The sequence below is a fragment of the Castor canadensis genome, chromosome 17 (assembly GCF_047511655.1).
Source record: "Castor canadensis chromosome 17, mCasCan1.hap1v2, whole genome shotgun sequence".
In the NCBI taxonomy this organism is placed as follows: domain Eukaryota; kingdom Metazoa; phylum Chordata; class Mammalia; order Rodentia; family Castoridae; genus Castor; species Castor canadensis.
Window position 1 is genome coordinate 41147572 of NC_133402.1, and position 27387 is coordinate 41174958.

The 27387-nt window shown below is 43.7% G+C and overlaps 2 protein-coding genes, 1 long non-coding RNA gene and 2 other non-coding genes across 10 annotated transcripts in view; 4 read left to right on the forward strand and 1 right to left on the reverse strand.

Moving 5' to 3' along the window:
- Nucleotides 1-4816, reverse strand: part of LOC109695734 (uncharacterized) — a 20347-nt gene extending 15531 nt beyond the window's left edge. For all 3 annotated transcript variants that reach the window (XR_012443255.1, XR_002213248.2, XR_012443256.1), the window contains exon 1: nucleotides 4438-4816. This is a non-coding gene — a long non-coding RNA (uncharacterized lncRNA). The remainder of the gene's footprint in view (nucleotides 1-4437) is intronic.
- Nucleotides 4220-15215, forward strand: Slc25a38 (solute carrier family 25 member 38). Of its 4 annotated transcripts, none has more exons than XM_020178452.2 (7): nucleotides 4220-4508; nucleotides 8039-8160; nucleotides 8874-8958; nucleotides 10054-10233; nucleotides 10470-10644; nucleotides 13038-13204; nucleotides 14457-15215. In XM_020178452.2, the coding sequence occupies exons 1-7, from the start codon at nucleotides 4440-4442 to the stop codon at nucleotides 14577-14579; spliced, it is 921 nt and encodes a 306-aa protein (XP_020034041.2). In that variant the 5' UTR covers nucleotides 4220-4439; the 3' UTR covers nucleotides 14580-15215. The 4 variants fall into 4 exon arrangements, with proteins under 4 accessions (XP_020034041.2, XP_073916138.1, XP_073916136.1 ...); XM_074060035.1 differs by lacking the exon at nucleotides 4220-4508 and adding an exon at nucleotides 4922-5022; XM_074060036.1 differs by lacking the exon at nucleotides 4220-4508 and adding an exon at nucleotides 5116-7953.
- Nucleotides 15216-19256: 4041 nt separating this feature from the next.
- Rpsa (ribosomal protein SA) lies at nucleotides 19257-23896 on the forward strand. The gene is made up of 7 exons (XM_020178445.2): nucleotides 19257-19344; nucleotides 20439-20604; nucleotides 21418-21536; nucleotides 22369-22614; nucleotides 23135-23263; nucleotides 23356-23521; nucleotides 23732-23896. The coding sequence occupies exons 2-7, from the start codon at nucleotides 20472-20474 to the stop codon at nucleotides 23824-23826; spliced, it is 888 nt and encodes a 295-aa protein (XP_020034034.1). The 5' UTR covers nucleotides 19257-19344; nucleotides 20439-20471; the 3' UTR covers nucleotides 23827-23896.
- LOC141418684 (small nucleolar RNA SNORA62/SNORA6 family) lies at nucleotides 21129-21278 on the forward strand. The gene has a single exon (XR_012443342.1). It is a non-coding gene; the product is annotated as a small nucleolar RNA SNORA62/SNORA6 family (small nucleolar RNA).
- LOC141418685 (small nucleolar RNA SNORA62/SNORA6 family) lies at nucleotides 22662-22809 on the forward strand. Its single transcript, XR_012443343.1, has one exon. It is a non-coding gene; the product is annotated as a small nucleolar RNA SNORA62/SNORA6 family (small nucleolar RNA).
- Nucleotides 23897-27387: the final 3491 nt, after the last annotated feature.

Here is a 27387-nt window from a genome sequence, read left to right on the forward strand (position 1 = left end):
TCAGAAAGATCATTCACCATGACCAAGTCAGCTTCATCCGAGGGATGCAAGGGTGGTTCAACATATGCAAACCTACAAATGTAATATAGCACATTAATAGAAGCAAAGACAAAAACCACTTGATCATCTCAATAGATGGAGAAAACACCTTTGATAAGATCCAATAGCACTTCATGATAAAAGTGCTAAGAAAACTAGGAATAGAAGGAATGTACCTCAACATTGTAAAGGCTATATATGACAAACCTATAGCTAACATCATACTTAATGGAGAAAAACTGAAACATTTTCTCCTAAAATCAGGAATGAGACAAGGGTGCCCACTATCCCCACTCCTATTCAACATAGTACTGGAATTCCTAGCCAGAGCAATTTGGCAAGAAGAAGAAATAAAAGGAATACAAATGGGTAAAGAAACTGTCAAAATATCCTATTTGCAGACAACATGATCCTATATCTTAAAGACCCAAAAAATTCTACCCCAAAATTCCTAGACACCATTAACAGCTAAAGCAAGGTGGAAGGATACAAAATCATTAGCTTTTCTATACACCAATAATGAACAAATTGAGAAAGAATATATAGAAACAATTCCATTTACAATAGCCTCAAAAAAAAATCAAATACCTTTTGCTGTTTATTGGCTGGACCTGGGTGACCAGAGCTGTAAAAGATGAGGGGACTACTGAATCTTGCTCAATAGCCACTTTAATGAAGATCACTTTTGCTTTTTATAAATGCCTCTTTCACAGAGAGCATTTGGTCAGAAAAAGCATGCCAAGTATTACATGTCAAGGTTACGTTAGTACAAGGAAGCACAGTTAAAATTAACTCTTTGTTATGTTTCTTTTAAAATGGGAACAGAGAAGCAGGAGAAGCACACGGTCAGCATAACCTTCTTATTTACATCTGAAGGATATGAAACCATCTGGGGAATCTTGAGCACTGTTGTTTTTCTGGACGTCTGGTTCTGAGACCTTTGCCTCAGTTCCTTAGAGCTTTCTCACAAGGCCAGATGCCAAATCACACAGGCACGGTCCCAGTGCTTGCTCCAACAAATACCTAGGAGTAAACTTAACAAAGGATGTGAATGACCTCTACAAGGTGAACTATAAATCCCTGAAGAAAGAGATCAAGGAAGACCACAGAAGGTGGAATGATCTCCCATGCTCATGGATTGGTAGAATCAACATAGTAAAAATGGCTATACTACCAAAAGCAATCTACCTGTTTAATGCAATTCCCATCACAATCCCAATGACATTCATCACAGAGATTGAAAAATCTACCCTAAAGTTCATTTGGAAATACAAGACATCACGAATAGCCAAGGCAATACTCAGCAAAAAGAGCAATGCTGGAGGTATCACAATACCTGACTTCAAACTATATTACAAAGAAATAGCAATAAAAACAGCATGGGACTGGCACAAAAACACACATGAAGACCAGTGGAACAGAACAGGGGACCTGGATATGAATCCACATAGCTGTGCCCACTTTATTTTTGACAAAGGCTCCAAAGACATACGATGGAGAAAAGACACCCTTTCCAACAAATGTTGCTGTGAAAAGTGGTTATCTGCCTACAAAAAACTGAAACTAGATCTATGTTTATCACCCTGTACTAGTATCAACTTAAAATGGATCAAGGACCTTAATATCACACCCGAAACTCTGAAGTTAGTACTGGAAAGAGCAGGGAATATGCTGGAAGCAATAGGTACAAGCAAGGACTTCCTCAACAGAATCCCAGTAGCTCAGCAACTAAGAGAAAGGATGGACAAATGGGACTACATAAAATTAAAAAGCTTCTGCACAACAAAAGAAATGGTCTCTAAACTGAAGAGACCACCCACAGAGTGGGAGAAAATATTTGCCAGCTACACATCAAAGGACTGATAACCAGAATATACAGGGAGCTCAAAAAACTAAACTCTCCCCAAATCAATGAACCAATAAAGAACTGGGCAAGTGAACTAAACAGAACTTTTCAAAAGAAGAAATTCAAATGGCCAAAAGACACATGAAAAAATGCTCACCGTCTCTGGCCATAAAGAAAATGCAAATCAAAACCACACTAAATTTCCACTTCACCCATTAGAATAGCTATCATCAAAAACACCACCAACAGGTGTTGGCAAGATGTGGGGAAAAAGGAACCCTTGTACACTGCTGGTGGGAATGCAAGCTAGTACAACCACTCTGAAAAAAAAAATCTAAACATAGATCTGCCATATGATCCAGCAATTCCACTCCTAGGGAAATACCCAAAGGAATGCAACTCAGGTTACTCCAGAGGCACCTGCACACCTATGTTTATTGCAGCGCTATTCACAATAGCCAAATTATGGAAACAGCCAGGATGCTGCACTACTGATGAATGGATTAAGAAAATGTGGTATTTATACACAATGGAATTTTACTCAGCCATGAAGAGAATGAAATCTTATTACTCGCAAGTTAATGGATGGAACTGGAGAACATCATTCTGAGCTCTCAGAAGACCAAAAATCATATGTTCTCCCTCATATGCGGTCTTTAGATCTAGGGCAAAGGCAGCAATGTTGTTGGACTTGGGTCACACGCTAAGGGGAGAGCACATACAGGAGGAATGGGGAAAGGTAGGAAACCCAAAACTTGTGGTTTGATGTCCCCACTGCAGAGGAGGTAATACAGTAAACTTAAAGTGACAGAGGTCAATATGGGAAGGTGACCGGGAAGTAGTGAAGAGGTCAGGAAGAGATGAATCAATTCAGATTGTAATACACATGTGCATGGAAGCAATGCTAGGAATCTCTCTGTATAGCTATCCTTATCTCAACTAGCAAAAGCGCTATGTCTTTCTTATTATTGCTTATGTCTACTCTTCAACAAAATTGGAGAAAAGGGCAGAACAGGTTCTGCCTGGAAGCGAGGGGTGTGGGGGGAGATGGAGGGGGTGGGGGTGGGGGGAGAAATGGCCCAAACAATGTATGCACATTTGAATAAATGAATAAAGAAAAAAAATTTAAAAAAGAGTGGATGGTGGAAAGTAGTGAAGGCTGTTAGAAGTTCAGACTTTATTCTGCAGATGACCAGGGCAACCTCCCCTGTGTTTTTCAACAGGTGTCAGGGGCCCAGCAGTAATACTTCTCCATGGATCAGACAGACAGGAATAGTGGAAAGTCAGGAGACTAAAAAGGCTATTGGCAGAGTGCAGATGAGCCACTAAATCAGCACTGTCCAAAAAGAATGTTATGGGAATCAATGTGTAATTTTTTATTTTTTGAGGTACTAGGGTTCTAATTCATGTTTGCTAGGCACAAGCTCTACCACTCGAACCATGCCCCCAGAACTTTTTTGCTTTAGGCATTTTTTCAGATAGGGCATCTCACTTTTGTCAGGGGACAGGTTCAGTGTGCAATGCTACTTATACCTTCTGCTTAGATGGGATTACAGACATGACTCATCATGACCGGCTTGTTAGTTGAGATGGGGGGGGTCTTGATAACTTTTTGCTTCTGAGGTACTTCTTGATCTCTGCTTCCCAAGTAGCTGGGATTATAAACATGAGTCACCAAGTCTGGCTCCCAATTTGTAATTTTAAATGCTCTAGTAGACATATTTTAAAAAGTAAAAAGAGGACTGGTAGAGGGTTTATATGTGAGGTCCTGAGTTAAAACCCCAGTCTTGAGAAATAAGTAAAAAGAGGTGAAATTAATTTTAATAACATAGTTCATCTAATCTATGTGAAGTATTTCAACATGTAAAAAATATTAAAAATTACTAATAAGGGCTGGTGGTGTGGCTTATCACTTGCTGTAAGCCTGAGGCCCTTAGTTTGATCCTAATTAATGCGATATTTTATCTTATAAATCTTGGTTGTCTGGTATGTGATTTACATATATAGTACATATTATTTTTGAGTGTTTAAAGGCAAATGTGTATAAAAATATTGTGCTTAACAGGAAAACACTGAAAAATACTTCAACTTTTAAGATAACGGAATGAAAATTAGGTACAATTAAAGTTAAGTTGCATTTCAAGTGCTCAGTAGCCACAGAAGGCTCATGGCCACAAGTAAAGCTCCTGGGCAGTTCTGGGCGTGTCCACCAGGTGGCACTAAGAGCGCCATCACCAGAGGCCCACCCGGAAGCGAAACCACGCCTTTATCAGGTCCCTCCGGCTTTGTCCTCCCCCGGAAACGGAACCACTGCCCTCGGGCGTGCGGCGGGGGGGTGGGGTGGGATGGACCGGAAGCCAGAACCGCCAGGTGTACGCTGCAAGTGAAGAGCGCGCGGCGCCCCAGCGGAGGGTGCGCGGGGGCGCGTTTGTCCCTGGGCCTCGGCTTACACGTGTTGCCCGGCGTCCCCGCGCCCTCCCCTGGAGTCGCCAGGCCCGGGGCTCGCGCCCAGCGGGACACACTGAGTCCCGAGCTCACGGGGGCCTCCTCACCAATGATTCAGAAGGCGCACCCGGCGCTGCTGCCTCCTCAAGATGTCGGGGACACGGTGGAAACGCTCATGGTGAGGAGCTGCAGAAGGGAAGGCAGGGCTTGGCGACCGCGGGCTCGCGGAGAGAGCTCGGGTCCCCATTCCTCCAGTGGCTGGGCGACGCGTCGGGTTATCCCGGCGAGCTATAGGTGCTCCTCCGAGTGATGGGAAGGGCTCCGGCCATCGCACGACCGGCGAGAACAGGGACAACTGCCGGTCGGCAAGGGGACACCTGGGCACTGCCTACCGGCCGGCTGCTACGTAGAGAATTCGCCCGCTCGCGACGCCACGCCCCTGCGCTCCGCTCTGCCTGCGCTGTCGGGTGCCGGGTCGCCATTGGTGGGGCGGGGGCGGGGCCGCTCGCCCAGTCCTTGATGGACATTGGCGGAGGCGGGGGCGGGGCCGCTTCCCCAGTCCTTGATGGACACTGGCGGGGGCGGGGCCGCTCGCCCAGTCCTTGATGGACATTGGCGGAGGCGGGGCGCGGCCCCGTGCTGGGGCAGGCCTTGGGCCCGGCGGCCGCAGCTTTCTTCCCGAGGTCTACCTGGTAACCTTTTTCTCCTTCTGACCCTACAACTTTCGCCTTCGGATACGAATTGGATTTAGAATAAAAATTATAAGTTTTTATTTTCTTGGATATAGGTTTTTTTTAAAGGGAAACAGGAATTGTTTGTGGGACCATTTCGCAAACTGCTACTCGTTCCCTTTGTGTTTGTTTTCTGTTTTTGCCCTTCCCCTCTCACCCCTAGAAATTTAAGTTATACATCTCTTGAATAACCTTGAATAACTTGGAGTTTCTTTCTAAAAATTAAGCCCGTTTTGAAGAGCTGGAGTTGGAGCCCAGTAGTTAGAGCGCCTGCATCACAATACGCTGGATTAACCAACAGCGCTGCCAAAAAAAAAAAAAGGGGGGGGAGGTTGTAAATGATGTGCTACCCACCATTGACAAAGTCTTAAGTCCGTTCGATTACCTACTTTTTTACTTTTGTTTCCCCTATTGGATTTTATTTTATTATTTTTGTTTTTTTTACTAGTTTATATATAGCTTCTGCTGTGTGTTAATAGACCTGGGAATTCACAGAATTTAAAAAGTTATGGGCTCTACTCGTTTATCAGCAAATGTTAATTGGGCCAGTAATATGTCCAATCACTGTTGTACTGCTGTGAAAATAGACATTAAAAAATTTCTGCAGTCAGAGTTGTGGCAGTGAAGGACAGCAGCCTTCAAATAAATTAGGTGCAATAACTTATGGGAGCATTGAAAAGCAGCACCTAGGAGAATTGCTCCGAAGGTAACTATAACCATGCTGGACCAAAGGGTCTGAAGGAGCTGGGGGTGGTTTAACATGTCCTGGGATGAAAGGGTCAGCTTTTGTAGCTTTGCAGTCCATTCTGTGAAGACAATTCACCAATAAAAGCTAGTACTGCCAATGAGCAAATGCCAGCTTCTGTACTGAGCTTCTGTGACCCATGATTCTTGTTTTAAAACAACTTTAAAAGCTTCCCCTGCAGTAACCTTAGATATGCCTGTGAGCCTTTACAGCACATATATCTCAGATTCGCAAATCACGTTCTCATTCCTGAATAAACTCCTTATTCTTCAGTCTCTCTGCTATTTAGGTTGACAGTGGCAGACAAGAAAGACTGAGAGATCAGTCTACAGTCATGGTCAGGAAGCAGCAGACAGAGTGAGCCTTACAAGTCTCCTGGGTATCCACACTGATGACTGGTGTGTCCCAGTGAGGATTATAAAAGAGACAAATGTGTGGAGAACTGTTGACCAAGTTTCCATTTCGGACCTGTTGAGTTTGAAGTGCCTGGGGGCAAGCCACTGAGGGAAGGAGGAGGCACTGGAATAGCTTCTGGGATAGCGGAAGTGTCAGGAGGTGTGGGCAAGACCCACATCTGTGTGAAGACATGGGTGTGGGTGAGGCTTCCCTGAGAGGGCTGCAGACAGGGGAGATAAGAGGAACAGCAGCATATGAGAGCAGACCGAGGAAACGGAGACCTGGAAGGGTAGCCAGAAAGGAGGAGGAGAGAAACCAAAGCTGCGAGAGAGGTAGTCATCTTTATCAAATGCCCTGAGAGTCCAAGTAAGAAAAAGAGGCAGGAAGGTGGGCCTTGTAGGCAGGTCCTTGGTGAGTCCTCAGAGCCGCTTTAATGGAGGAGATGTAGCTGGATGGCAAGCTGGGGGGCTGAGTGAGTGGCAAAGAGAGAGTGGAGATGGTGTAGCATCAGGTGGAAAGATAAGGCTTTGGAGCATAGCCAAGGCAGATGAGAGATGGCCAAGGAAGGGAGAAGCCCAAAGCTGGGTTTGTTCATTCTTCAAAGTCTGGTGAGGCTGAGAAGCACAGCACTCGTGGGAACACTGGTTAGTAGAAAAGCCAGCATCTCTGGGGGAGAGGGAGTTGGCTGCTGATACAGTTCAGGACAGTTTCAGCAGGATACTACTTGTTTTTGCCTATTGTCTTATCAAAGCACTGACTGATAGTTTAGGCCTTTTGGAAGTTCTAAGCCCAGTGATTTAATTATATGAACTGATTTAGTCCTCCACAAGTCTGGTAAGTACTTCTAGTTATAAAGCTCATTTGATGGGATTTGGGTTGATGTCTCATCTCTGAAACAAGGACACAAATTACAGACATCTTAGTTCCTGATGAGTAATTATTCAATATGTGTAATTACAGTTTTAGACCTACAGTATATCATTTATTAAAAAAAATAAAAATAATAGATAAATGAGGAAAGAGGTCTTGTCAGGTGTAATTTGCCGAGTGTCTTGTTTGGAGAAGGGGGCTTTTTAAAAGTGCCTTTTCATCATCATTTGTGATTCTAGGGTCCTGGAAAAATGACATTGCTGTCATAGTGGCACCAGTGCTGAGAGCTGAGGCTCTCAGGATGTGCTTGAGGAAGATAAATTAGTTCTATACTGCAGTATGGTACCCATAGATAAGCCAGTGTGTGTGACAGTGCAAGGACTGAAGGAGAGGCAAGAAACCCAGGAGTGGCTACTACTGGTTTGCAGAGCCATTTATGATCTGCTTAGGTCCCAGTGAGATGGGAGGTATCGGAGCAGGGGAAGTTTTAAACAAAGGAAACTCATAGATTTCACCAGAAGTGGCACTCCTCTTATGCATTTTAGGTGAGCTTAAGGTGCATTGTTTCTGTAAATACCTACAGATCCTACAGCCAAAAGAGCCTGGAAACTAAATTTAGAGTGAAAACACCATGCTCAATTGATTTTGCTTTTCCAGACATAAAGAAATGATCAGTAACTTTTCAAGTCAGAATAGGGAAGTACAATCAGTGGCATGGAAATAGACATGTTGCTCAGTGGTTTCTAAATGCTTAGCAGTAAATACTAAGACCAGAGAGACACATCTTGCAGTGCACAATGTCCTCAACAATATTCCAGTGTTGTTAATTTCTGGCTACACTTTCTCTTTTTCTGAGATAAGAAAATATGAGGCACCAACAGGTGAGTGACTGGTCCAGGTTGGGGGAAAGGTGTGTGTGTGGCTTGCTAGACAGAACTGCTGACACAATGTTCTCTTGTTCTGCAGTTACATCCAGTGATCAAGGCTTTCCTGTGTGGCTCTATCAGTGGAACCTGCTCTACCCTCCTTTTCCAGCCTCTGGATCTCCTTAAAACACGTCTGCAGACTCTCCGACCCTCAAACCAGGGGTAGGACCTGCTCCAGCATTTCATGGAGGAACTGGGTTCAGCACTTCTCAGACACAGGAGCATATTTAGCAGTTAAATCAACTTCCGTTGTTTCAGATACTCAAAGGGAAGCATAAGCCATACCTAACTTCCTTGTGGGTTTTTTTTTTTTTTTTTCTTGTTTGAGATAGGGTTTTACTGTGTAGCCCAGGCTGGTCTTGAACTCACAATCCTCCTGTCTTAGCCTCCTGAGTGTTGGGCTATGTGTTTTGTATATACTTTTCTCTGTGGAAAGGGAGAGAAAAAAATATGTGTGTGTGTGTACTGATGTTTCTTGTTAATTAAATGAGACCCTTTCCTGAGCAGCTCCATAGATCTGCCTTGGTGATAGTTCGTATTTTATTGTGCTAGCTTATGATGCTGGTTACTGGGTGGTTTTCTGGAAATAATGTCTGTTTTAAATGACTGTTTTGTGCCCTCATATGGAGCTCAGCACTATGGGAAGTATCAAAGTGTACGTAAAATAGGAGGTTGTGCATTGCTTGAGTGTAGTAGACGGATAAACGTACCAAACTATTGAGTACATGGGAAGCCAAGTGTAATTCTAAGATTCATTGTAGATTCCTCTGTTTTTAGAAGAGAGTATATTCAAAGTAGTCTGGTGACTTCTTTTATGAGGAAGTGGTCTCAGTGATTTTTTTTTCCTTCCCTGTCTCTATTTTGTCTGCCTTCAGGTCCAGACGCATTGGGATGTTGGCTGTACTCTTAAAGGTGGTTCGCACAGAGAGTCTTTTGGGCCTTTGGAGAGGAATGTCCCCTGTAAGCAAGCTACCTTCTGGGTCAGGGTTCTCTTGCAGCACTCTCCTTTCATAACCAGTTATTTCTCTTTCATCTCACTAACTCCTAAGAATACAAAAGAAGTGGAAGTGGCAGGGGTACAGTAGTCCCCCTTATCCACAGTGTCACATTCCATGGTTTAAGTTTCTTGTAGTTAGTCCTAGCCCAAAAATACTAAATGGAAAAGTCCAGAGGTAACCAATTCATAAATTTTAAATTGTTCCCTGAGTAGTGCAATGAAATCCTGTGCTGTCCTGCTCTATCCATCCTGGGAGGTGAATCATCCCTTTGTCCAGCATGTCCATGCTATGTGCACCCCTTGCCCATTACTGTGCCTAGTTTATAAATGAGGTTTTATCATAGTACGTATGTGCAGTAAAGGAAAAAGCATATTGAGCATAGGGTTTGGTATTGTCTGCTCTATCAGGCAGGCGTCCACTGGGGATCTTTGAACCTACCCTCCACAGATAAGAGGGGACCTCTATACTTCCTGCTTATCTCTTAGACTGTCATTGATTCCCATTTGAGGGGTCAGGGAAAAAAATCACATGCTAGGTATGATTTGTTAGTGTGGCACAGTTTCTACAGCAGGAAAAGCTGACCTCATGCCTGTCAGTGTATCAGTGCCCTTACTACTTCAGTGAAAGCAGGCTGGACCTCTACACCTATATTTCATAGCTCAAAGGCCTTTCCTGGCCCTAAGGAATCCCTCTGTTGAAAGAACCAAAGCATTAATGCATAGCAGTCCTATACCACTGAAAACTGGGAGTTGATGTTTAAATTTTACTTCCCTCCCCACTCAGGCAGAGGGGTGACTGAGCTGTGCTGTACACTGATTCCCAGAGTTCTGCAGAGGGATCAGTTGCCCATAGCTTCTGTAACCGCTTCTGTAATATACCCTTTGTTAGCTGTCTTATTGTCTGTCTCTCTTTGCTCCCTGCTGGTGTCGTCTCCATATCTTAAGTTAAGCTGCTTGCATGCAAATCATCTTGGGATGTTTAGGGAAGACCCAGCTAAGACTATCTTACAGTACTGGGTCTTCGCTTTTATTGTTCCTCTCTCTGGATTTTTCTGCAGTCCATTGTGAGATGCGTCCCTGGTGTTGGAATCTACTTTGGCACCCTCTACTCTTCAAAGCAGTATTTCTTGCGAGGCCATCCCCCAACTGCCCTGGAGTCTGTCATTTTGGGCATGGGCTCTCGCTCTGTTGCAGGGATCTGCATGTCACCTATTACAGTGATTAAGACCCGTTATGAGGTAAGTCTGACTGCTTTAGAACTCCAGGATGGGACACAGAGCCTCTAGGTTCTTGGGTAGTGACCACTTGTGTCAACCCCTGATTTATTTCTAACTTAGAGTCGGATGTGGTCAAGTAGGCCAAACCATGTGTGAACTGGAACCCTTGGTGCGTTGGTGATGGCTGTGTAACCTGAAGTTGGCTTGAGTCACATTCAAATGCAGAGCCTCTGTGTCAGACTGTGCTCCCTTTGCAGAGTGGGAAATACGGCTATGAGAGCATCTACGCAGCCCTGAGGAGCATCTATCGCAGCGAAGGGCACCGAGGCCTCTTCAGTGGCCTGACAGCAACTCTCCTTCGTGATGCGCCTTTTTCAGGAATCTACCTTATGTTTTACAGCCAAACCAAAAACATAGTGCTCCATGGTGCAGGTAAAGGAAAGTGTGGTGGGGAAGAGGTGTCTCTGAGACATTGGGATCTTGCCATTTTCCCTGGGATATTCCTGGTAGTCTTGGAAACTGAGCCATACCAGGGTTGTGTCCAGTTCTGGGCTGTGCTAGGATACAGAGGTCTAGTAGATATGACAGACTTGTTCCCTACCCTCTGGAGTTTGTATCTTCTTCAGGCAGAATCTTTACAGTACTACAATTTGGGAATGGGGTACGCTGGGTGAGGAGTAAAGTGTGTTTTGCAGAGGTCATGCACTAATGCATCCCAAACTTGATCTTAAGAATTCTGTACCCCCATCCAAGGCCTAGATCAGAAGTTTTGGGGTATAACCCAAGACCCTGTATTTTTCAAGAAGCATTTGGTATGAGTCCCATCAGACAAATTTGGGAAACACTGGTGTATTAGGAATTTGAGGACAAATATTATTTTTACCTCCCTTCCTGTGTTCCCGGTTACTGTTTTGAGCCCTCTGTTAGGGAGGAGATGAAAGTGCCAAACCTCAGGCATTCTTCAGGCCCGCCCCACCAGTAAGCTTGTATTGACCAAGACATAGGTAAAATCTATGGGCAGTAAACACCCACCAAAGCAGAATGCAGAGCAAGGTGTTGGTACACACCCATTCTGTACAATGAGCCTGTGTTCAATAAAGTGTCTAGATAATTAGGGAAGCTTGGAATGCCCACCATCCTGACTGGTGGTCATATGAAGCTGAAGTGCTTTGGGAGGTTTGCTTCTTCCACCAGCCACTAGGAGGTATGACCCTGCAGGTCAAAGGTTTACTTTGTAATAAGCAATAAGGAAGCACTGAAGTGATTTTTTTTTGTTTGTTTTTTGGGGTGCTAAGGATACTAAACTACATCCCCAGCCCCTGGAAGTGCATTCTCAATCCACCTTAAATTTTTTATTTGGGCTGAGCACCAGCAGCTCATACCTGTTTTCCTACTTGGGAGGCTGAGATTGGAAGAATTGAGATTTGAGGCTACCCCAGGCAAATAGTTCACAAGACTCCATCTCCAAAACAACCAAAGCAAAGTAGATTAGAGGTATGGCTCAAGTAGAAGAGCACCTGCTTTTTAAGCACAAAACTCTTGAGTTCAAACCCCAGTCCCACCAAAAAGAATTACTTGGTATTTGGAAAGAATTTTAAACTTTGGAAGAAACCATAAGAATAATAGGGTATAAAGGGTATAGGACATGCCTATAACCCTAGCACTTGAGAAGCAGAGGCAGAAGGCTCATGAGTTCAAGGCCATTCTGGGCTACATAGTGACTCAAAACAACCAAAAAGGAAAAAAAATAATAACAATACAATATATGTCATTTTTCCTGAACTGTTTGAGAGTAAATTGCAGGCCTTTTTACCCTTAAACACCTCAATGTTGATTTCCCAGGAATGAGGATATTCTCTTATAGAACCATCAAATTGAATTCAGGAAGCTTAACATAGATAGAATTGTTTAACCTATAGTTCATATTCTAATTTTTATAATTGTCCCAGTAATACACCTTGTAGCAATTTTATTTATTTCCAAGTGCATAGACCAGTGGTCATACCTGAAGTTGGGTTTATCTGATGCATTTTGGAAATTAGGCAAGTGAACTACATATGTGATTGTTAGGTCGACGCTGATGGGAAGGCCAAATTGAAGCCAAATAACAAAGCAAGCAGGCTTTAAGCAGGCTTTATTGAGAGCGTGCTCTCGGGCGAGGTTCACCGTCCCCAAAGAGCAGGGCCGGAGAAGTCGCGCTGGAGAAATGGCAGCCCAGTTTTTATATCCTGAGTGAAGTCAAGAGCTTAAGGTATTATGGGGCATCGGGATAGGTCGAGGTTTGGTGGGGAGGAGCTCGGGGGTCAGGACCCATTGCCTGCCAGCAGGAGTTGCCATGGTAATCATGAAGGGAAGGAGGGGATGGAGTGGAAAGTGAGCAGAGAGTCCCTGATCACCATGGGGTGGCTGCCCACTGGCCAAACAGTGATGCTACATTTCTATCAGGAAACTCATGACATTGTGTTTGACCTGCTGTGGACAACTTTTTATCGTTTGGATAAGACATTGTCTACTAGGTATCACTCCTGAAAACCCAGTTCATTTTCCTTTTGTAGTTTCTAAGTGTCTTTGTGGAAAGATAACTTTGAATCCTGTTTCTTTCACCCATCTGCTTTAGCATGGTTTAGTGAGTCATGGATGTAAAAGGTGCTTTTCTAATCCCATCATTCCATTTGCACTTACTAGTTGCACCTGGAAAATTGTAATTCTTAACCTGTTTCAGTGCAGTGTTTTTGACTTTTTGGAAGAATGAACAGGCCACTGCATTGACCTTTATCTGATGGATGTGAGATTTATGACTATATGTTACCTGTGTTCTGTTTCAGATCAGTTGGACGCAGCCTTTATTCCTGTTGTGAATTTCAGTTGTGGGGTATTTGCTGGTATTCTGGCCTCCTTGGTAACTCAACCTGCAGATGTTATCAAAACTCATATGCAGCTCTCCCCAGTGAAGTTCCAGTGGATTGGCCAAGCAGTAACACTCATTTTCAAAGTAAGACTGTAGACTATGTATTGGTTCTTGTTGTGGTTAAGAGTCTCTCTCTAGAGCAGTGCTTGTCATCTTTCACCCATATTAGAATCATCTGGGGAGCTTTAAAAAATCTCCACTTCCAGGTCAAAATCTAGGTCAACTATATTAGAATGGGTGGAGCATCCCATTATCAATAGTTCTTTGTTTTGTTTTATTTTGAGGGTTTGGAGGTGTAGTTCATGTGTATAGCATGTGTGAGGCCCTTGGTTCAGTCCCTAGCACCAAACTGTTTTTTAAAGGTTCCTAGTGATTCCAGTGTGTGTCACCAAGGTTGAAACCCACAAAAACCTATGTTTTTTGAGGGGAGGGGCACCTACATTAGAATCATCTATGCATCAATACGCACACTGTGTGACTTTACCCCAGACTTGCTGAATCAGGATGTGTAGGCAGTTCTAGTTCTGTAATCAAGGACTGAGAACAAAACAGTCAGAAAAAAGTATATTGTTTTGTTTTAGCAGTTTGCTGTAATACAAATGGACAAATGAAATTGCTATTTATCCTAGATTATGAGAAGGGAGGAAGAGGTGTTTTGCCTTTAATTTTTACAAAAATAGGCCACCCAGAGCATATACCGAATTAGAAAAAAGTGCTTCCTTCTGGTACACAAATGGCAAGAAGGCATCTTTTTCTCATCCTGGATCCAGGATCCAGGACTTGGGTAACAAACCTTTGTCTGTATTTCATCTGTTACTTGAGGCTCAATGATTCTGCACAGTGTACAGACTATACAACTGGCTAGGCAGAGTATCACAGTCCTAGTAGCAAAGTTAGGATTACTCTAGGACTTTGAAGGCTGAGGCAGAATGATGGGGTGCATAGCAAGACCCTGTCTCAAAAAAAACAAAAGCAGACAGATAAAATCCAAAGCAACTATAAGCATACATAGCAGCCCTGCATAAAGACTTTTAGCTAAGGGTGCTGAGGGCATAGATCAGTGGTAGAGAGCATCTTTGGGTCTGGGTTCCATCCCTAGCATCTGGGGGGAGGCAGGGGAGGTTTTTTAAAAGAAATTCCTTTAGCTAGAGCAGACCTAAAATGGTAGAGCCTAGTAGTTACGGAAAAAAAAAAAAAGCTTTATTTGAGTTTATTGGCATACAGCTTAGAAACTAAAACTCGAAAAAATGAGGAAACAGAGCTCTCTGGTTCCAGCTGGATAATTAGTAGTATTGCTACATGACTTCTGGAGTTCTGACATTTATTTTCATCATAGAACTATGGGCTACGTGGCTTCTTCCAAGGTGGCGTCCCCCGGGCCCTCCGCAGAACTCTGATGGCAGCAATGGCATGGGCAGTCTATGAAGAGATGATGGCCAAGATGGGCCTCAAGTCCTGACAAGACAGGACTTGGAAAGGGGAGATTTTTGTCTTTCGTGGTTCCTGCCAAGGGCTGCTGCATCCCACTATCCTGGAGTCAGATGAAGTCCTGCCTGGAAAGCCAGGAGGAAATATCTTTGCCTTCAGTTCCCCATTCAGGGAGAGAACAGAAGACTGGCTGAAGCCTTCAGATTTCCAAGAAGTGTAGTCATTGATATACACAGCATACTGGGGAGCTGTCAAAGTGGCTTGTATGTCCCACAGAATTACTTGAAAGGCATTTCTGTAGAGACCTCTGCCTGGTAGCTTTGCTTCAACCATCCACCTACACCACAGGGACTCCTTGAATATGTTCTTGGGAAAGGGATCACAATCCAGAGAAGCTGTAGGCCTCCTGCTATGTCTGAGGAGCTCCAGCTGGGGAGCAGGCTGAGGACTTACATGTGAGGTGATGCCAGGAGGATGAAGAACAGACATTATGTAATTCCTTCTTGATCAACTTCTCAGAGGCTCTGGAAAATGGGGACAGTGACTTCCTAGCCTCAAAAGAAAATGTTATGGTCTGGGGCACTGTGCTGTTTCAACTTTAAATTGTTCTGGCATTTTTCCACAATTAAAAGTTCAGACGAATAAAGTGAAGCATTTTATCATTGAATGCGGTTTGAAAATGTTTTTATTATTCTGTTTGAAAATAACAAAAATAATTCTAGGTTGCCTGGCTCTGGTCCTGTAGGTCTCTGAAACTTATTTAAAAAAAAAAAACTTAATTTTTTTTTAAATGTATTATACAATTCATCTATTTTAAGTATACAATTCAGTGATTTTTGGTAACTTTCCTGAATGGTACAGCAATCAACATAAATCAGTTTTATAGGATTTTCACCCTTAGTAATACCTTTCATGTCCATTCATAATTAATCCTCAGTTCCCAGGTCTAGCCTGCCATCCATCTACTTTCTGCTATAACTGTCCTTTCTGGACACTTCACAAAATGGAATCATACAATATGTAGTCTGTTTTTGAAGTACATTCATGATTCATGGTCAATATTTTGCTCTTTTTTTACATAGCCAAGTATTTTATTATATGCATGTAGAGTTGTCCTTTGGTATCTGTGGAGCATTGGTTCCAGGACCTCCAATGGATGGCAAAATCAGGATGCTTTCCCTTACATAAAATGCCATATTATTTGCATATAACCTACACAATTTTCCTATATACTTCATTTCTAGATTACTTATAATACCTGATACAGTATAAACACTATGTAAGTAGTTGATTAGCAGTATTGTTTAAGGAATAATGACAGAAAAAGTCTATACATGTTCAGTACACATGCAGGTTTTTGTTTTTTTGGTATTTTCAATTCATGGTTGGTTGAATCCATACATGTGGAACCCAAGGATATGGACAAGTAACTTACATTTTATTTATACATTCAGAAATTGATGAATGTTTGGGTTTCCACTTTGAAGCTATTAACAATGTTGTCAAAGTCACGGCCAGCGGCAGTGTGTGGCGGTCCGTTTTTCCACACCCCTTCAACAATTGTTGCTGTCTGATAACCTTTCTGGAGGGTACCCATGTGTCTTGATAAAGAACCATCACTTTATCTGAGGAGAAGGCAGGAGGAAGGAATGTGGTCTGGGCTCTGATCCAAGAAGCTTAAGAGTGAAAGCTTAGTCTTCACTTAAGACATGATACTGAAATTGTGCCATAGAAATACTATGTCCTACCTCCTAGGGTGGTAGTGAGTAAATGTTGTAGAACATTGTCCTCATTTCATAGGGCTGCCCCAACAGATTAGCTACAAACTAATGGTGTATAACAATAGAAACTGTTCTGGAGGCCAGAAATCTGAACTCAGTGGGTCAGCAGGATCGTCTTGATGAAAGCTCTAGAGGAGAGTTGTTCATCTGTTCACCTCTGGTAGTTACTGGCAATTCTCAGCTTGTAGATGCATCACTGCCTCCATCCTCACAATGCCTTGTCTCCAGTGTGTGTGTGTATCCAAATTTTTCTCTAAGGACTCCAGTCATTAGACTAGGTCTCACTCTCACCTTGGATGACCTTATCTTTATGCAAACAGCCTGTTTCTCAGTAAAGTCACATTCACATGTACTACAAATTAGGATTCATTCTAACATGTCTTGGGGCAGGGGAGAGGAACTCCACTCATAATACACACTAAACTTAATGATTTATAACTTTGCAGTTTTAAGTCTGCTTTTTGGTTTTAGGTTACAATTGAGGTTTTAACCTAAATTTGAGTAGGGATGTGGGAAAGGATAAAACAGGATCCACTCTCAAAGGCATCCAAGCCACCAGTTCCATGACCTACATGTTGTGAACCCTTGTGCTGAGGGAAGCACTCAGGATTAGAAGTATCGATGGAAAGGTAGGTTGGATGGAAGTGCCTGCCTTCTAAAATCTTAGTCTCTGGGCAGGATGTTCTATGTCCTTTCCCAAAGTCTATTCAGTCTCAACCTTCATCTTGAGCCAAGGATCCTAATGCCAGTGAGACCCCTTGGAGAGGAGTGGGCAGAGATAAGCCCCAAAGTGTGGGCTTCCACATGCTGATCTGCCTGCCTTATACTTGGCTGGTGAATTTTAGTGACAAATCCCCTTAGGAGCTCTTCATTTGATTTTGTTTGGGGGGTGGAGTTTGCAATAAAGCATAAAATTAGGTGTAATAGTCTTAATTTTCTCTAAACATAAGGTAAGACTGACATTTGCCTTTCTGAACTCTAGTTCTAGCAGTAAGTAGCCCTAAAACATCCCAGGTCCCAAGGACAACTTAGTTTTCCCCCCTCAGTCCCATAGTATTAAAGCACAGAAATGAGTGGCTAGTGAGCTTGTCAGCTAGCTTTGGAAACACTGTCCATTGATCCCTATTGTTTTGTTTAAATTTTAAAATAATTGTGTTCCTCATGTTAGAAATATCTGTAAGATATAGGGGTGTCACGAGATAGAGGCAACACAGTTCAGAAGTCAACAGGCAAGGCAAAATTTACTTCTGCAGAAGGGTTCACCACAGACAAATAGCAAGCACACTCAGCATCTGCTGGGGTTTTATCTCTAATGCAATGCTGCCCCTCCCCTGAATTGGGCAGGTTTTGGGTTCAGTCTAAATGGTTGGCTAATTGTAAAGAGGACATCAGGAGGGGGCTTTGAAGACAAAGAAGTTTAAAAGCTCAGGGAATCAATAACTGTTGTAGGTTATCAGCTCCTTAACCAGAACATGTAAGCAGAATTTTGTCCAGCTGAGGATAAAAACCCTTTGTTCTTAGTAGAAGCTGTTACCACGTTAAGCAGAGTCCATGAAGCGAGCATATGGAAAGAGAGTTAGTGAGACTAACATTTGTTAACAGTGGTGGTTACTGATTAAAATCCTTTGACAGGAAAGACCCAACCTAAGTTGATTCTCACACTCAGAAACTTTCAAAAGTACTAAAATATGGTGGTAGAAATAACTCATACATCAGTGGTTCACAGCTTGGCTGGGAGCTATTACATTCTTGGTTTGGGGTTGGATGAAAAAGCTTTCCAAGTAATTCTAAAGTGCAGCAAAGGTTGAGACCTATCATAAAATTACTAACAATCTGACTATTTACAGCCACTTTTCAATACAGAGGGCTATTTTTAAATTAACTTGTATTTGTCATACAAAGGGATTTCATTATGTTTCCGTATGTGCACACAGTATACTCCATCTCTGTTGGTCCTCTTCTCCCCATCCTTGGAAAAAACCCAACAGGTTTCATTGTTCTATTTCACATATGTGTATAGGATACTTCCATGATAGTCCCACCCCTCTCCCCTTTTGCTTTTCCCTCTCCTGCTGTTCCCACCCCAAACAGTACCTGTTTTACATTCCTAATTCATAGGGTTTTGATTTTTCTTCAAAATCATCCTTATCCTGCAATTCTTTTGTATCATAGAACTTATTTACTTCTTACTGTCCAAAATAATGGAGTTTCATTACTATATAATGAGTTTCATTATACACTGGATGCACAGTATTGGACAGTATCTTAAATTAACCCATTAATGGATATTGCTTTTTTTGTTTGTTTTCGGAGGTACTGAGGTTTGAGCTCATGGCCTTGTGCTCGCTAGGCTGGTGATGTACCACTGGAGCCAGGCTTCCAGCCCGCAATCTTTTTTAATCAGAAAGAATTCTCATGTATACCACCCGTGCAGTCTTGTCCTTTTTATTTACTTATTTTTTTGGAAAACGTTCCATGAATGAACATTTCAAATCTGAGTTAGGTGCCGCTAATTCGTTCCCCCAAAGCATCACTCCCAGTTTCCTTCACTGACAAAGCACAGCTTGTGCTCAACGAACCTCCTCCGTGACCAGTGAGGCAGACGTAGCTCAGGTGAGGAGTCTGCTCAGTTTCACGGGTACCGGCGGCAACATTAGGGCTCTGGGACCGACTGGCCAGTCTCCCCTCACGCTCTCATAGAAACCACAGCAAGAAGGCGCAGGCCACGAAGTGCCGAGCGGCAGGGAAAACTCCCTAAGCCCACGTGCCGCTCCAACCCAGACGCTACCCGACCCGCGAGTCTGCGCCTGCGCCACAAACCCGCCCTCCGGAAAGGGAAGCCGCCCGCCAGCACCTGGGCAGCGCGCCTGTCTCGCAACGCGCCTGCGCGGCTCCGCCCTGCTTCCGCTCGGCTTTCTTCGCCATTGGCTGGCAGTAGAGTATATAAAAACGTCATTTCCGGCCGCCTGTCCTTTCCGCGCTGCTCAAAGAGGGGTCCATACGGCGTTGTTCTTGGTGAGTTTCCTTTGGGGTTCCCAGCGCCTCCAAACGCCACCAGGACGCGCTTCTTGCCCAGATGAGGGGTGAGAACACTCGGTTAGAGCGGTGGGGGCCGGCTTTTCACTTCGGCTCGGCGCTCTCCGCCTCTCGTCGGCGGCCCGCATCTGGCCGGGCCCGGCCCGGGAGCGGGCCGAAGTCGCGCTTCAGTCCAAGCTCGGGGCTGTTGGAGCCGGGATGCGGGTGGGCGGGGATCCCTGTGCCTCAACACCTGATGAAGCAGTCGCTGCTGTGTATAATACAGTAGATGTAGGGTATTTTACCCCGACAGAAGCATGATACAGTACTGCCCTGCATCTGTTATACTAGATGCACTGAGAAGTACTTTTACTTGTCCAACAAGCTGTGCGAAGGGTGATATGACACAGCTTTGTAAAGAATTGCACTTTGGTAGTATTTCATTGGGGGCACAGTTCTAAGTAGTCACTTTCTTTATGAGCATCAGCTCTTAAAAAGCCCACAGTCACAGGATTTATACAAGGATGGCCAAATGGAGGCAGGCAAGACTCAACTACAGTATTTTTTAATCATATCCGTCGGTGAGAGCCCACGGAAGAAAGGAGATGCCTGTTAGAGCTTCTGAGCTTCAGACCACAAAGCAGGGCATCATTTCAAACAAATGAGGTAGCCAAACGTTTATAGTTAAGGTTCTTGGCAAGGTTTTGGAAAAATGGATGTGACAGCACAGAGAAGTAATTCTGAAACAGCTAGTTACAATCTTCTGGAAATACCTGGTGCTTAGTGAGTTTTCTTATCCTCGAAAAGACTGCTCAGCTCACATCTAGTTGTAACCTTTGCTCATCTGTAACTTTTCCCTTGAAGTGTTGAATTTTGCTACTTTAGCCTGTTATGTTACTGTTTACCCACTTTCTGAAGATTTGCTGCAGTTTAATGCATGGGTAGATGTTAACCTACTGTCTTTTAACTACCTTGTAAGCCCAGTGCTGAATGTAAACCTCTTGTTGCTTTTGAATTTGGGAGGAGTGGAAATGCACCCTTCCCTACCTTCACCCACTGGAATGAAAATAACTGGGTTGTTAATATTTTCTAAGATTCCTGTCGTAACTTAAAGGGAAGCTAACACAATGTCCGGAGCCCTTGATGTCCTGCAAATGAAGGAGGAGGATGTCCTCAAATTCCTTGCAGCAGGAACCCACTTAGGTGGCACCAACCTTGATTTCCAGATGGAACAGTACATCTACAAAAGGAAAAGTGATGGTCAGTTACTGCTTTAATTTTTTGTTATTTAAGCTATAAGGACGTCTATCCTGATAAATAATAGTGGTTTCAGTGTTGGGAGGAAAGCTTTCTGGGCCCTGAAAGAAGAGCATGGCAACTGCTAGATTGTGGGCCTGGCTTAGGGCATGAAGAAGTAGTGAGATGTGAAGATGAGTTCTTAATTTGTTTCCTGTAGCATATCCTTAATAGGTACTGATACAGGTTTATTGAACTGTCTTCTAAGAAGAAAGTAAGGCAAGAAGAGGTGAGAATAAATGGTTTGGAAGGATTATGAGGGTGCAAGGTTGTGGGAAGACAGTTGAAGTCCTTAAACTGACCGAGGCACTTCAGATTAGAGATAGAGCTTAAAACTAGAAGATTTAAGCCTGGGAGTGGCATGCTGTGAGGGGTTGCCAGATAAATGATGGAGAAGATTGGCAAAATGGCAGAAAGCAGGTAAGAATTTCCAGTAGCCCAGGGGGCTTGATGGAGAGAGTACAGGAGAAAAGATGGACTTGGCCAAGGCTGCACACTATTAAAGCTCAGGGTGGAGGCCAGTGTTGGCCAGTGAACTTCTGAGTGTCGGAAGTGTGCTACATAACGGCAGGATTTTCGCTAACACCAGTAGAGCTTGCCTCTGTGACTGGAGTTTGATAGTACTTGCTGCCACATACACATTACAAAAGAATGCCAGTTTGCAGAGTCAAGTCAGGTGTACCTGCTCAGTGGTGGTGTGTGTGCTTAGCATACACAAGGCCCTGGGTTTGGTCCCTAGTATCCTACCCATCCCAGAATTCATTTGCTCTCACCTAGGTATCTACATCATAAATCTGAAGAGGACCTGGGAGAAGCTTCTGCTGGCAGCTCGAGCCATTGTTGCCATTGAAAACCCTGCTGATGTCAGTGTTATATCCTCCAGGAATACTGGCCAGGTTTGTAGAACAGTGTGGGGGTGAAGCTTATAGACATTTGGGGGTGTATAGAGAAATAGGAAATGTTAGCTACAAGTATTTCAGAAAAATTTTCTTACTCAAGTCTCACCAGGTTTTTAAGGATCTTGGAAAAAGTACACTTTTAAAAAAATTTAAAAATAGGGACTGACCCTTTCTGTTTATGGGTATACATAAAAGTGGTTTTTGTAAGTGGTTATTCCTTAGAGGTCCACTTATGACTGGACATCTTATGGTGTCGTGCATGATATGATAGAAAAGGGGAAGTTTTAATTATTGTTGTAGAATAAAAAGTGATTACCCTGTATTTGGGATATAGCAGAGAGGTCTTCCTTTCTGAAGAGATGCCACCTCTGGAAAAGAGAAAGTAAGAAAGAGTAAAGAAAGGTGTGTGGTTACTTTGCATTGGTAACTGATGGAGGCCAAAGATTGCTGGGTAGATGCCAGGGACTTTTCTACTCAGTGTTTTCATATCTTATAAGCCCTCGAGGAACTTAAAGGTACAAGAGTGACTTGCACACGTACTTGAACCAAACAGTGTGGTTCTAGAGCCTCCAAAAGTGAAGCAGGTGCAAGGAGAGCATTTCAAGCGGAGGTTATAGATGTACAGGCATGCATGCACTTTTCACTTAACCTAAAGGAATTGTTGGATTCCTTAAGTGTCTGATAATTTGCATTTTTGAGGAAAGGGAATGTGATTTGTAGGCTCCATCATAAAAGCTACAGAAGTGGGTGTCAGCATCAAGTATTCTGTGAAATCATCCCTGGATGGTATTAACAGTAATACACTAACTGTTAATTTGGTTTCTTAAAGCGGGCAGTACTGAAGTTTGCCGCTGCCACTGGAGCCACCCCAATTGCTGGCCGTTTCACTCCAGGAACCTTCACTAACCAAATCCAGGCGGCCTTCCGTGAGCCACGTCTTCTGGTGGTGACTGATCCCAGGGCTGATCATCAGCCTCTCACAGAGGCATCTTACGTCAACTTGCCTACCATTGCTCTGTGTAACACAGATTCTCCTCTGCGCTATGTGGACATTGCCATCCCATGCAACAACAAGGTAATAACTTTATGATCTAGAGTTTGAGAAAAAGAACCCGATGTTCCTGTGCACATTGTTAGAGCTTGGAGTTGAGGTCACCGCTGGCCGATGAACTCCCAAGTGTAGGTAGTGTGCTACATGAGTGGCAAGCTTTTCGCTAACACTCCATTCTGGCCCAGTGAATGGAGCTTGATAGTAACCCTTGCTACAAGTATGATCGTAACTTTGAAAGGTGCCTTTCTCCACATTTCTTGGTCTACTTAGTTCTCTCGCACTATTTGGCCTTTTATGACTACAGGGACACATTTTTTTAAATCATGTGGTTTTCAGGAATCTTACAGTTGTATGGGTTGGAGACCTGGCAGTAGTGTTTGTTCTGAGCCCCATAATTCTGATGTATATTCAAGGTTGAGAACCCCTTAATGTTGTTAGAAACACTTCAAGAGACATTGGATTTCTGGGTGAGGTGAATTGTGAGGTGCTTGCTGTTTGGGGCTGGGCAGGTGTCAGTTACTTTGGTATTCTGGTACTCTTTCAGGGAGCTCACTCGGTGGGTCTGATGTGGTGGATGCTGGCCCGGGAAGTTCTGCGCATGCGTGGAACTATCTCCCGTGAACATCCATGGGAGGTCATGCCTGATCTGTACTTCTACAGAGATCCTGAAGAGGTAAGCGTCCTCAAAAGCTTGTGGTCACATAAGCAAATGGGACACCTTGGTCTGTGCTTTGCAGAAACCTTTTTCACTTTTTTAATAACCAGATTGAGAAGGAAGAACAGGCTGCCGCTGAAAAGGCTGTGACTAAGGAGGAATTTCAGGGTGAATGGACTGCACCAGCTCCTGAGTTCACTGCTACCCAGCCTGAGGTCGCAGACTGGTCAGAAGGTGTGCAAGTGCCTTCTGTGCCTATCCAGCAATTCCCTACTGGTATGTATGGCTTTGAATTTTTATTTTACTCTAGCTTCAAATTTCTGTGGAAATCATACTAGTGTTAGATGTTTTTGTCCCAGTGAAGCCTTCAAATACCTGTTGTACCCGAAAGCATGCAGTGTGTATCTGATAGATCGCTTTGGGGTTGGGGTGAGGGAAACAGTACTCTTGTCTTCAGAGCTGATGACTCTTCTGGTTCATTAACAGAAGACTGGAGTGCCCAACCAGCCACTGAAGACTGGTCTGCAGCTCCCACTGCTCAGGCCACTGAGTGGGTGGGGACAACCACTGAATGGTCTTAAGTTGTTCATCTGCCATCCCTTCAGCAAAATGGGAAAAAGTTGATGGAAAATAAAACATCAGTTTCTAAAAGTTGTTTCTTTCAGATTTTTTTATTCCAAATCAAAATGTGTGTGATTGCTTTGTCTCTTGACTCCAGTTTTACTCATAAAGGACACTGCTTTTCATTTGGGAGTTTCCTGAACTTCCTGTTTGAGGAAATCTGAATTCTGGGTATAGATTTAAATGGTTGTGTGGATGTAGATGATAACACCATAACCTCAGGGATTTTTTTTCCCAAGGTCCTGATAATGACTTTCATTACCATTTGTGTATGTAAGCACTGGAGATCCCAGATTGGCCTATAGCCCAGCTGTTTACCAGTTGTGTGGCCAGTGGGTGATTTCTGGCTCCTACAGACCTGCCCCAGGCAAAGCTGGGGTATGGTCTTACTCCTGGAATCTCTATTCAAATGCTAGCTGCATTATGCTCTCCACATTGCATTTGTATACATTGCTTTTTTAAACTGATGGCTCCCTTTGAAACTGATTTCACAGTAATGTGTTCACTGCTTAGGAGCAGACACAGAATGGAAAAATTGTATGGATTGGATCCAGGTTTGGATGGTACGTACAGTTTTAGGAAATGTGACCACATTCACAGGGCCCCTTCCCATGGCAGTGAGCTGTCCTTAGTGATGGTCAAGCATCTGGCTCTGCAGGAGCAAAACTGAGTGAGTCACTGCTGGTAGTATCTCATGTGAAGAGCACTCTGGAACTTCAAGGCTGTTGTGCTGTGACTGGTCAGCACTTAGTTGAGATTCCTCTATCCCAGTGTCCTGCCCAGTTTGCAGGTCTGGCTGTATCCCTGCAGACCCTGCTCTGACTTCTGCCCATATACCCAATTACTGCTTATCTGGAGTCATATCTAATCCTTGAGAATTAGATCCTGTTCCCCATGTCACCAACTGCTGACAGATTCTAGTTCAACCCAGGACTGGGTCATCTTTCTCAGATTCCACAACTGTCCTATGGCTGCAGAGCCAAGGCCCTCAAACTGATCTTGAAAATTTTTGAGACAAGGTCTGTAGCCCAGGCTGTCCTCAAACTTGGAATCCTGCCTCAACCATCTGAGTTCTGGAATTGCAGGCATATGCCTCTACACCTGGCCTTTGAATAACCATCTTAAACTTGCCAATTCAAACCCAGTTCTCTTACAGAGCCACCTGTTTGTGAGGTCACAAGCCCTGCTGGATGAAAGCAACAGTCTGCTGCAGGGCATGAGGTCAACAGCTTTGATCTGTAGAGTCTGGGCCTCTCCCTATCATGAAGTCATTGCTGAGTTAGGCAGAAACTTGTCCCTTATCCTCACTCCCTGGCACTACACTTGACACCCAAATGTAACACCTCATTTCCCCATCACCTCTCCTTGACCACACAGGTGCAGGTTTGCCCAGAAATTCTTAATTCCTTTATTTGGCCTGATCTTGGAAAACCAGGTAGCCGTGAACGACTTGTTCCCATCACAGCTTGCAGCTCTGGATATACTTGGGAGTTTATCTTCTATGTTAACAGAAGTTGGATCCCACACAGAACTACTTTTACTTCTCTTCCCCTGCTTTCCTAAGGACCTGAATTTCACAAGACTAGGCAATTAAGTTTTCTAATTCATCCCCATACAAGGGCAGATGTGACCATTCCCATTAAATCCATCTACCACAAACCTGGCACTTGGTAGGTCATAGTATTTTTGAATAAATAAGATGATTAGGAGTAAGTCTGACTTAGCCTTTAAGAAAATGTTGGAGACATTCTATTTGCAAGCCAAAGGCTTTCCACAGGATTTGGGGTGCCTTCTCACTTTTGCACATGGCTCTAGGGCTGCTGGGACTCACAAGGTGCTTTGAGATCTTATTGCTGCACTCCCAAGGTCAACCCAGGTGTGGTCTGGTCAGTGAATGGGTAGGACCTGTCAGGTGGTCCATGGAGGGATATGGCCATTGAGGTAGGGAAGAGTATGGGCTTTGGAATGGGACACATCTGGGATGGAGAAAACTCTGAATGGTCCATGACTGGGTGAGTGACCATGTCTCTAGGCCCAAGTGACATCACTATCGAATGGGGATGATAACAGGGTTGATGCCATTCAGTGAGATGGTCATGCACAGCAGTTAGCAGGGTCTGGGCATGTAGCAAATGCTCATCCTACGAATCACATCATCCTCCGTTAGTATTTAAAGATAATTTTTATTATAAAATATATCATACAGATGATTACAAAAGACATCCATACATTCTCGGGGAGTAAGAATCAAGTTCCTGGGAGCTGGTGGCTTATACTTGTAATCATAGCTACTCTGGAGGCAGAGATTAGGAGGATCACAGTTGGAGGCCAGCCTGGGCAAATTGGAGAGACCCCATCTAGAAAATACCCAACACAAAAGAGGGCTGGTGGACTCAAGTGGTAGAGCATCTGCCTAGCAAATGTAAGGCCCTGAATTCAAATCTCAGTACTATAAAAAAAAAAAAGTTAAAACCTCTGTAACCAGGACACATGCAGGTTATGAAATTGAAAGGTGTCGGGACCACCAGTAAAGCCTCCATGTGCCCCTTTCTCTGCTCTTCTTCAAGGCCGCAGAGCTCCTTGGCTTTCTTTACCACCTAAGTATAACCCTTGCAATCATAAGCTACTGGGTTTCCTGTTTGATTTTGAGCTTCCAATAAATAAAATCAACATCACAACATGCTTAATGTGCTTTTTCCCCTCACTGTTTATCTCTGTGCTGTTCAACAAGGTAGCCATGCTCTGTAGAATCACCCATGACAGCAGTGTACTGCAAAGACCATTTGGGTTCTTGGTTTAGCACCAACAGGGCCACTTTGAACATTTTTGATAATCATTGTGCAAGTTTTCCTCTCTGTTTTAAACTCGCTATACCAGATTAATATCCAATGGTTTCACAGTCAAATAGAAAATCCCATGGAAACACACCCTTAGCACTTCCACTGAAAACACCCTCTTTTCTTCAAGGCTCACCACTGCTGCCTCTCAGAAATCCAGAGGCTTCAGAGGCTGCTGCTGGTCTCTCTCATCTTCTGCCTGCTCTGTGAGTCTATCCCTGGGCCAATGCCACACTGGTCTGTTTGCTAGACCTCCATAATCTAATGCAGCACTGGGTAGAACAATCATTTGCATTGTCTTATTCCAGGGCTGGAGAGGGCATGGCTCAAGCAGTAGAGCACCTACCTAGCAGACTTGAAGCCCTGAGTTCAAATCCAAGTACTGCCACCCCCCAAAAATTCCAGTTGGTTAGTCCAGTTCTACTATAAAACCTTTTGCAGTTGCATTGATTCTGTAAGTTAGAGTAATATCGACTGGTTTACAATATTGAGTTTTCAATTCATAAGCAGTCTGTAATCTATTCCATTTTTTCATTTTTATGTCTCTCAGTAAAATTCTGTAGTTTTTTTTTCTGTAGAGATTTTCCATATCCTTTGGTAAATTTACAGGTAATGGAGACATATTAAATTGTACTCTTTTCACTACTATTAGTGATCTGGTTGGGAACAGCTAGATGTCTAGAT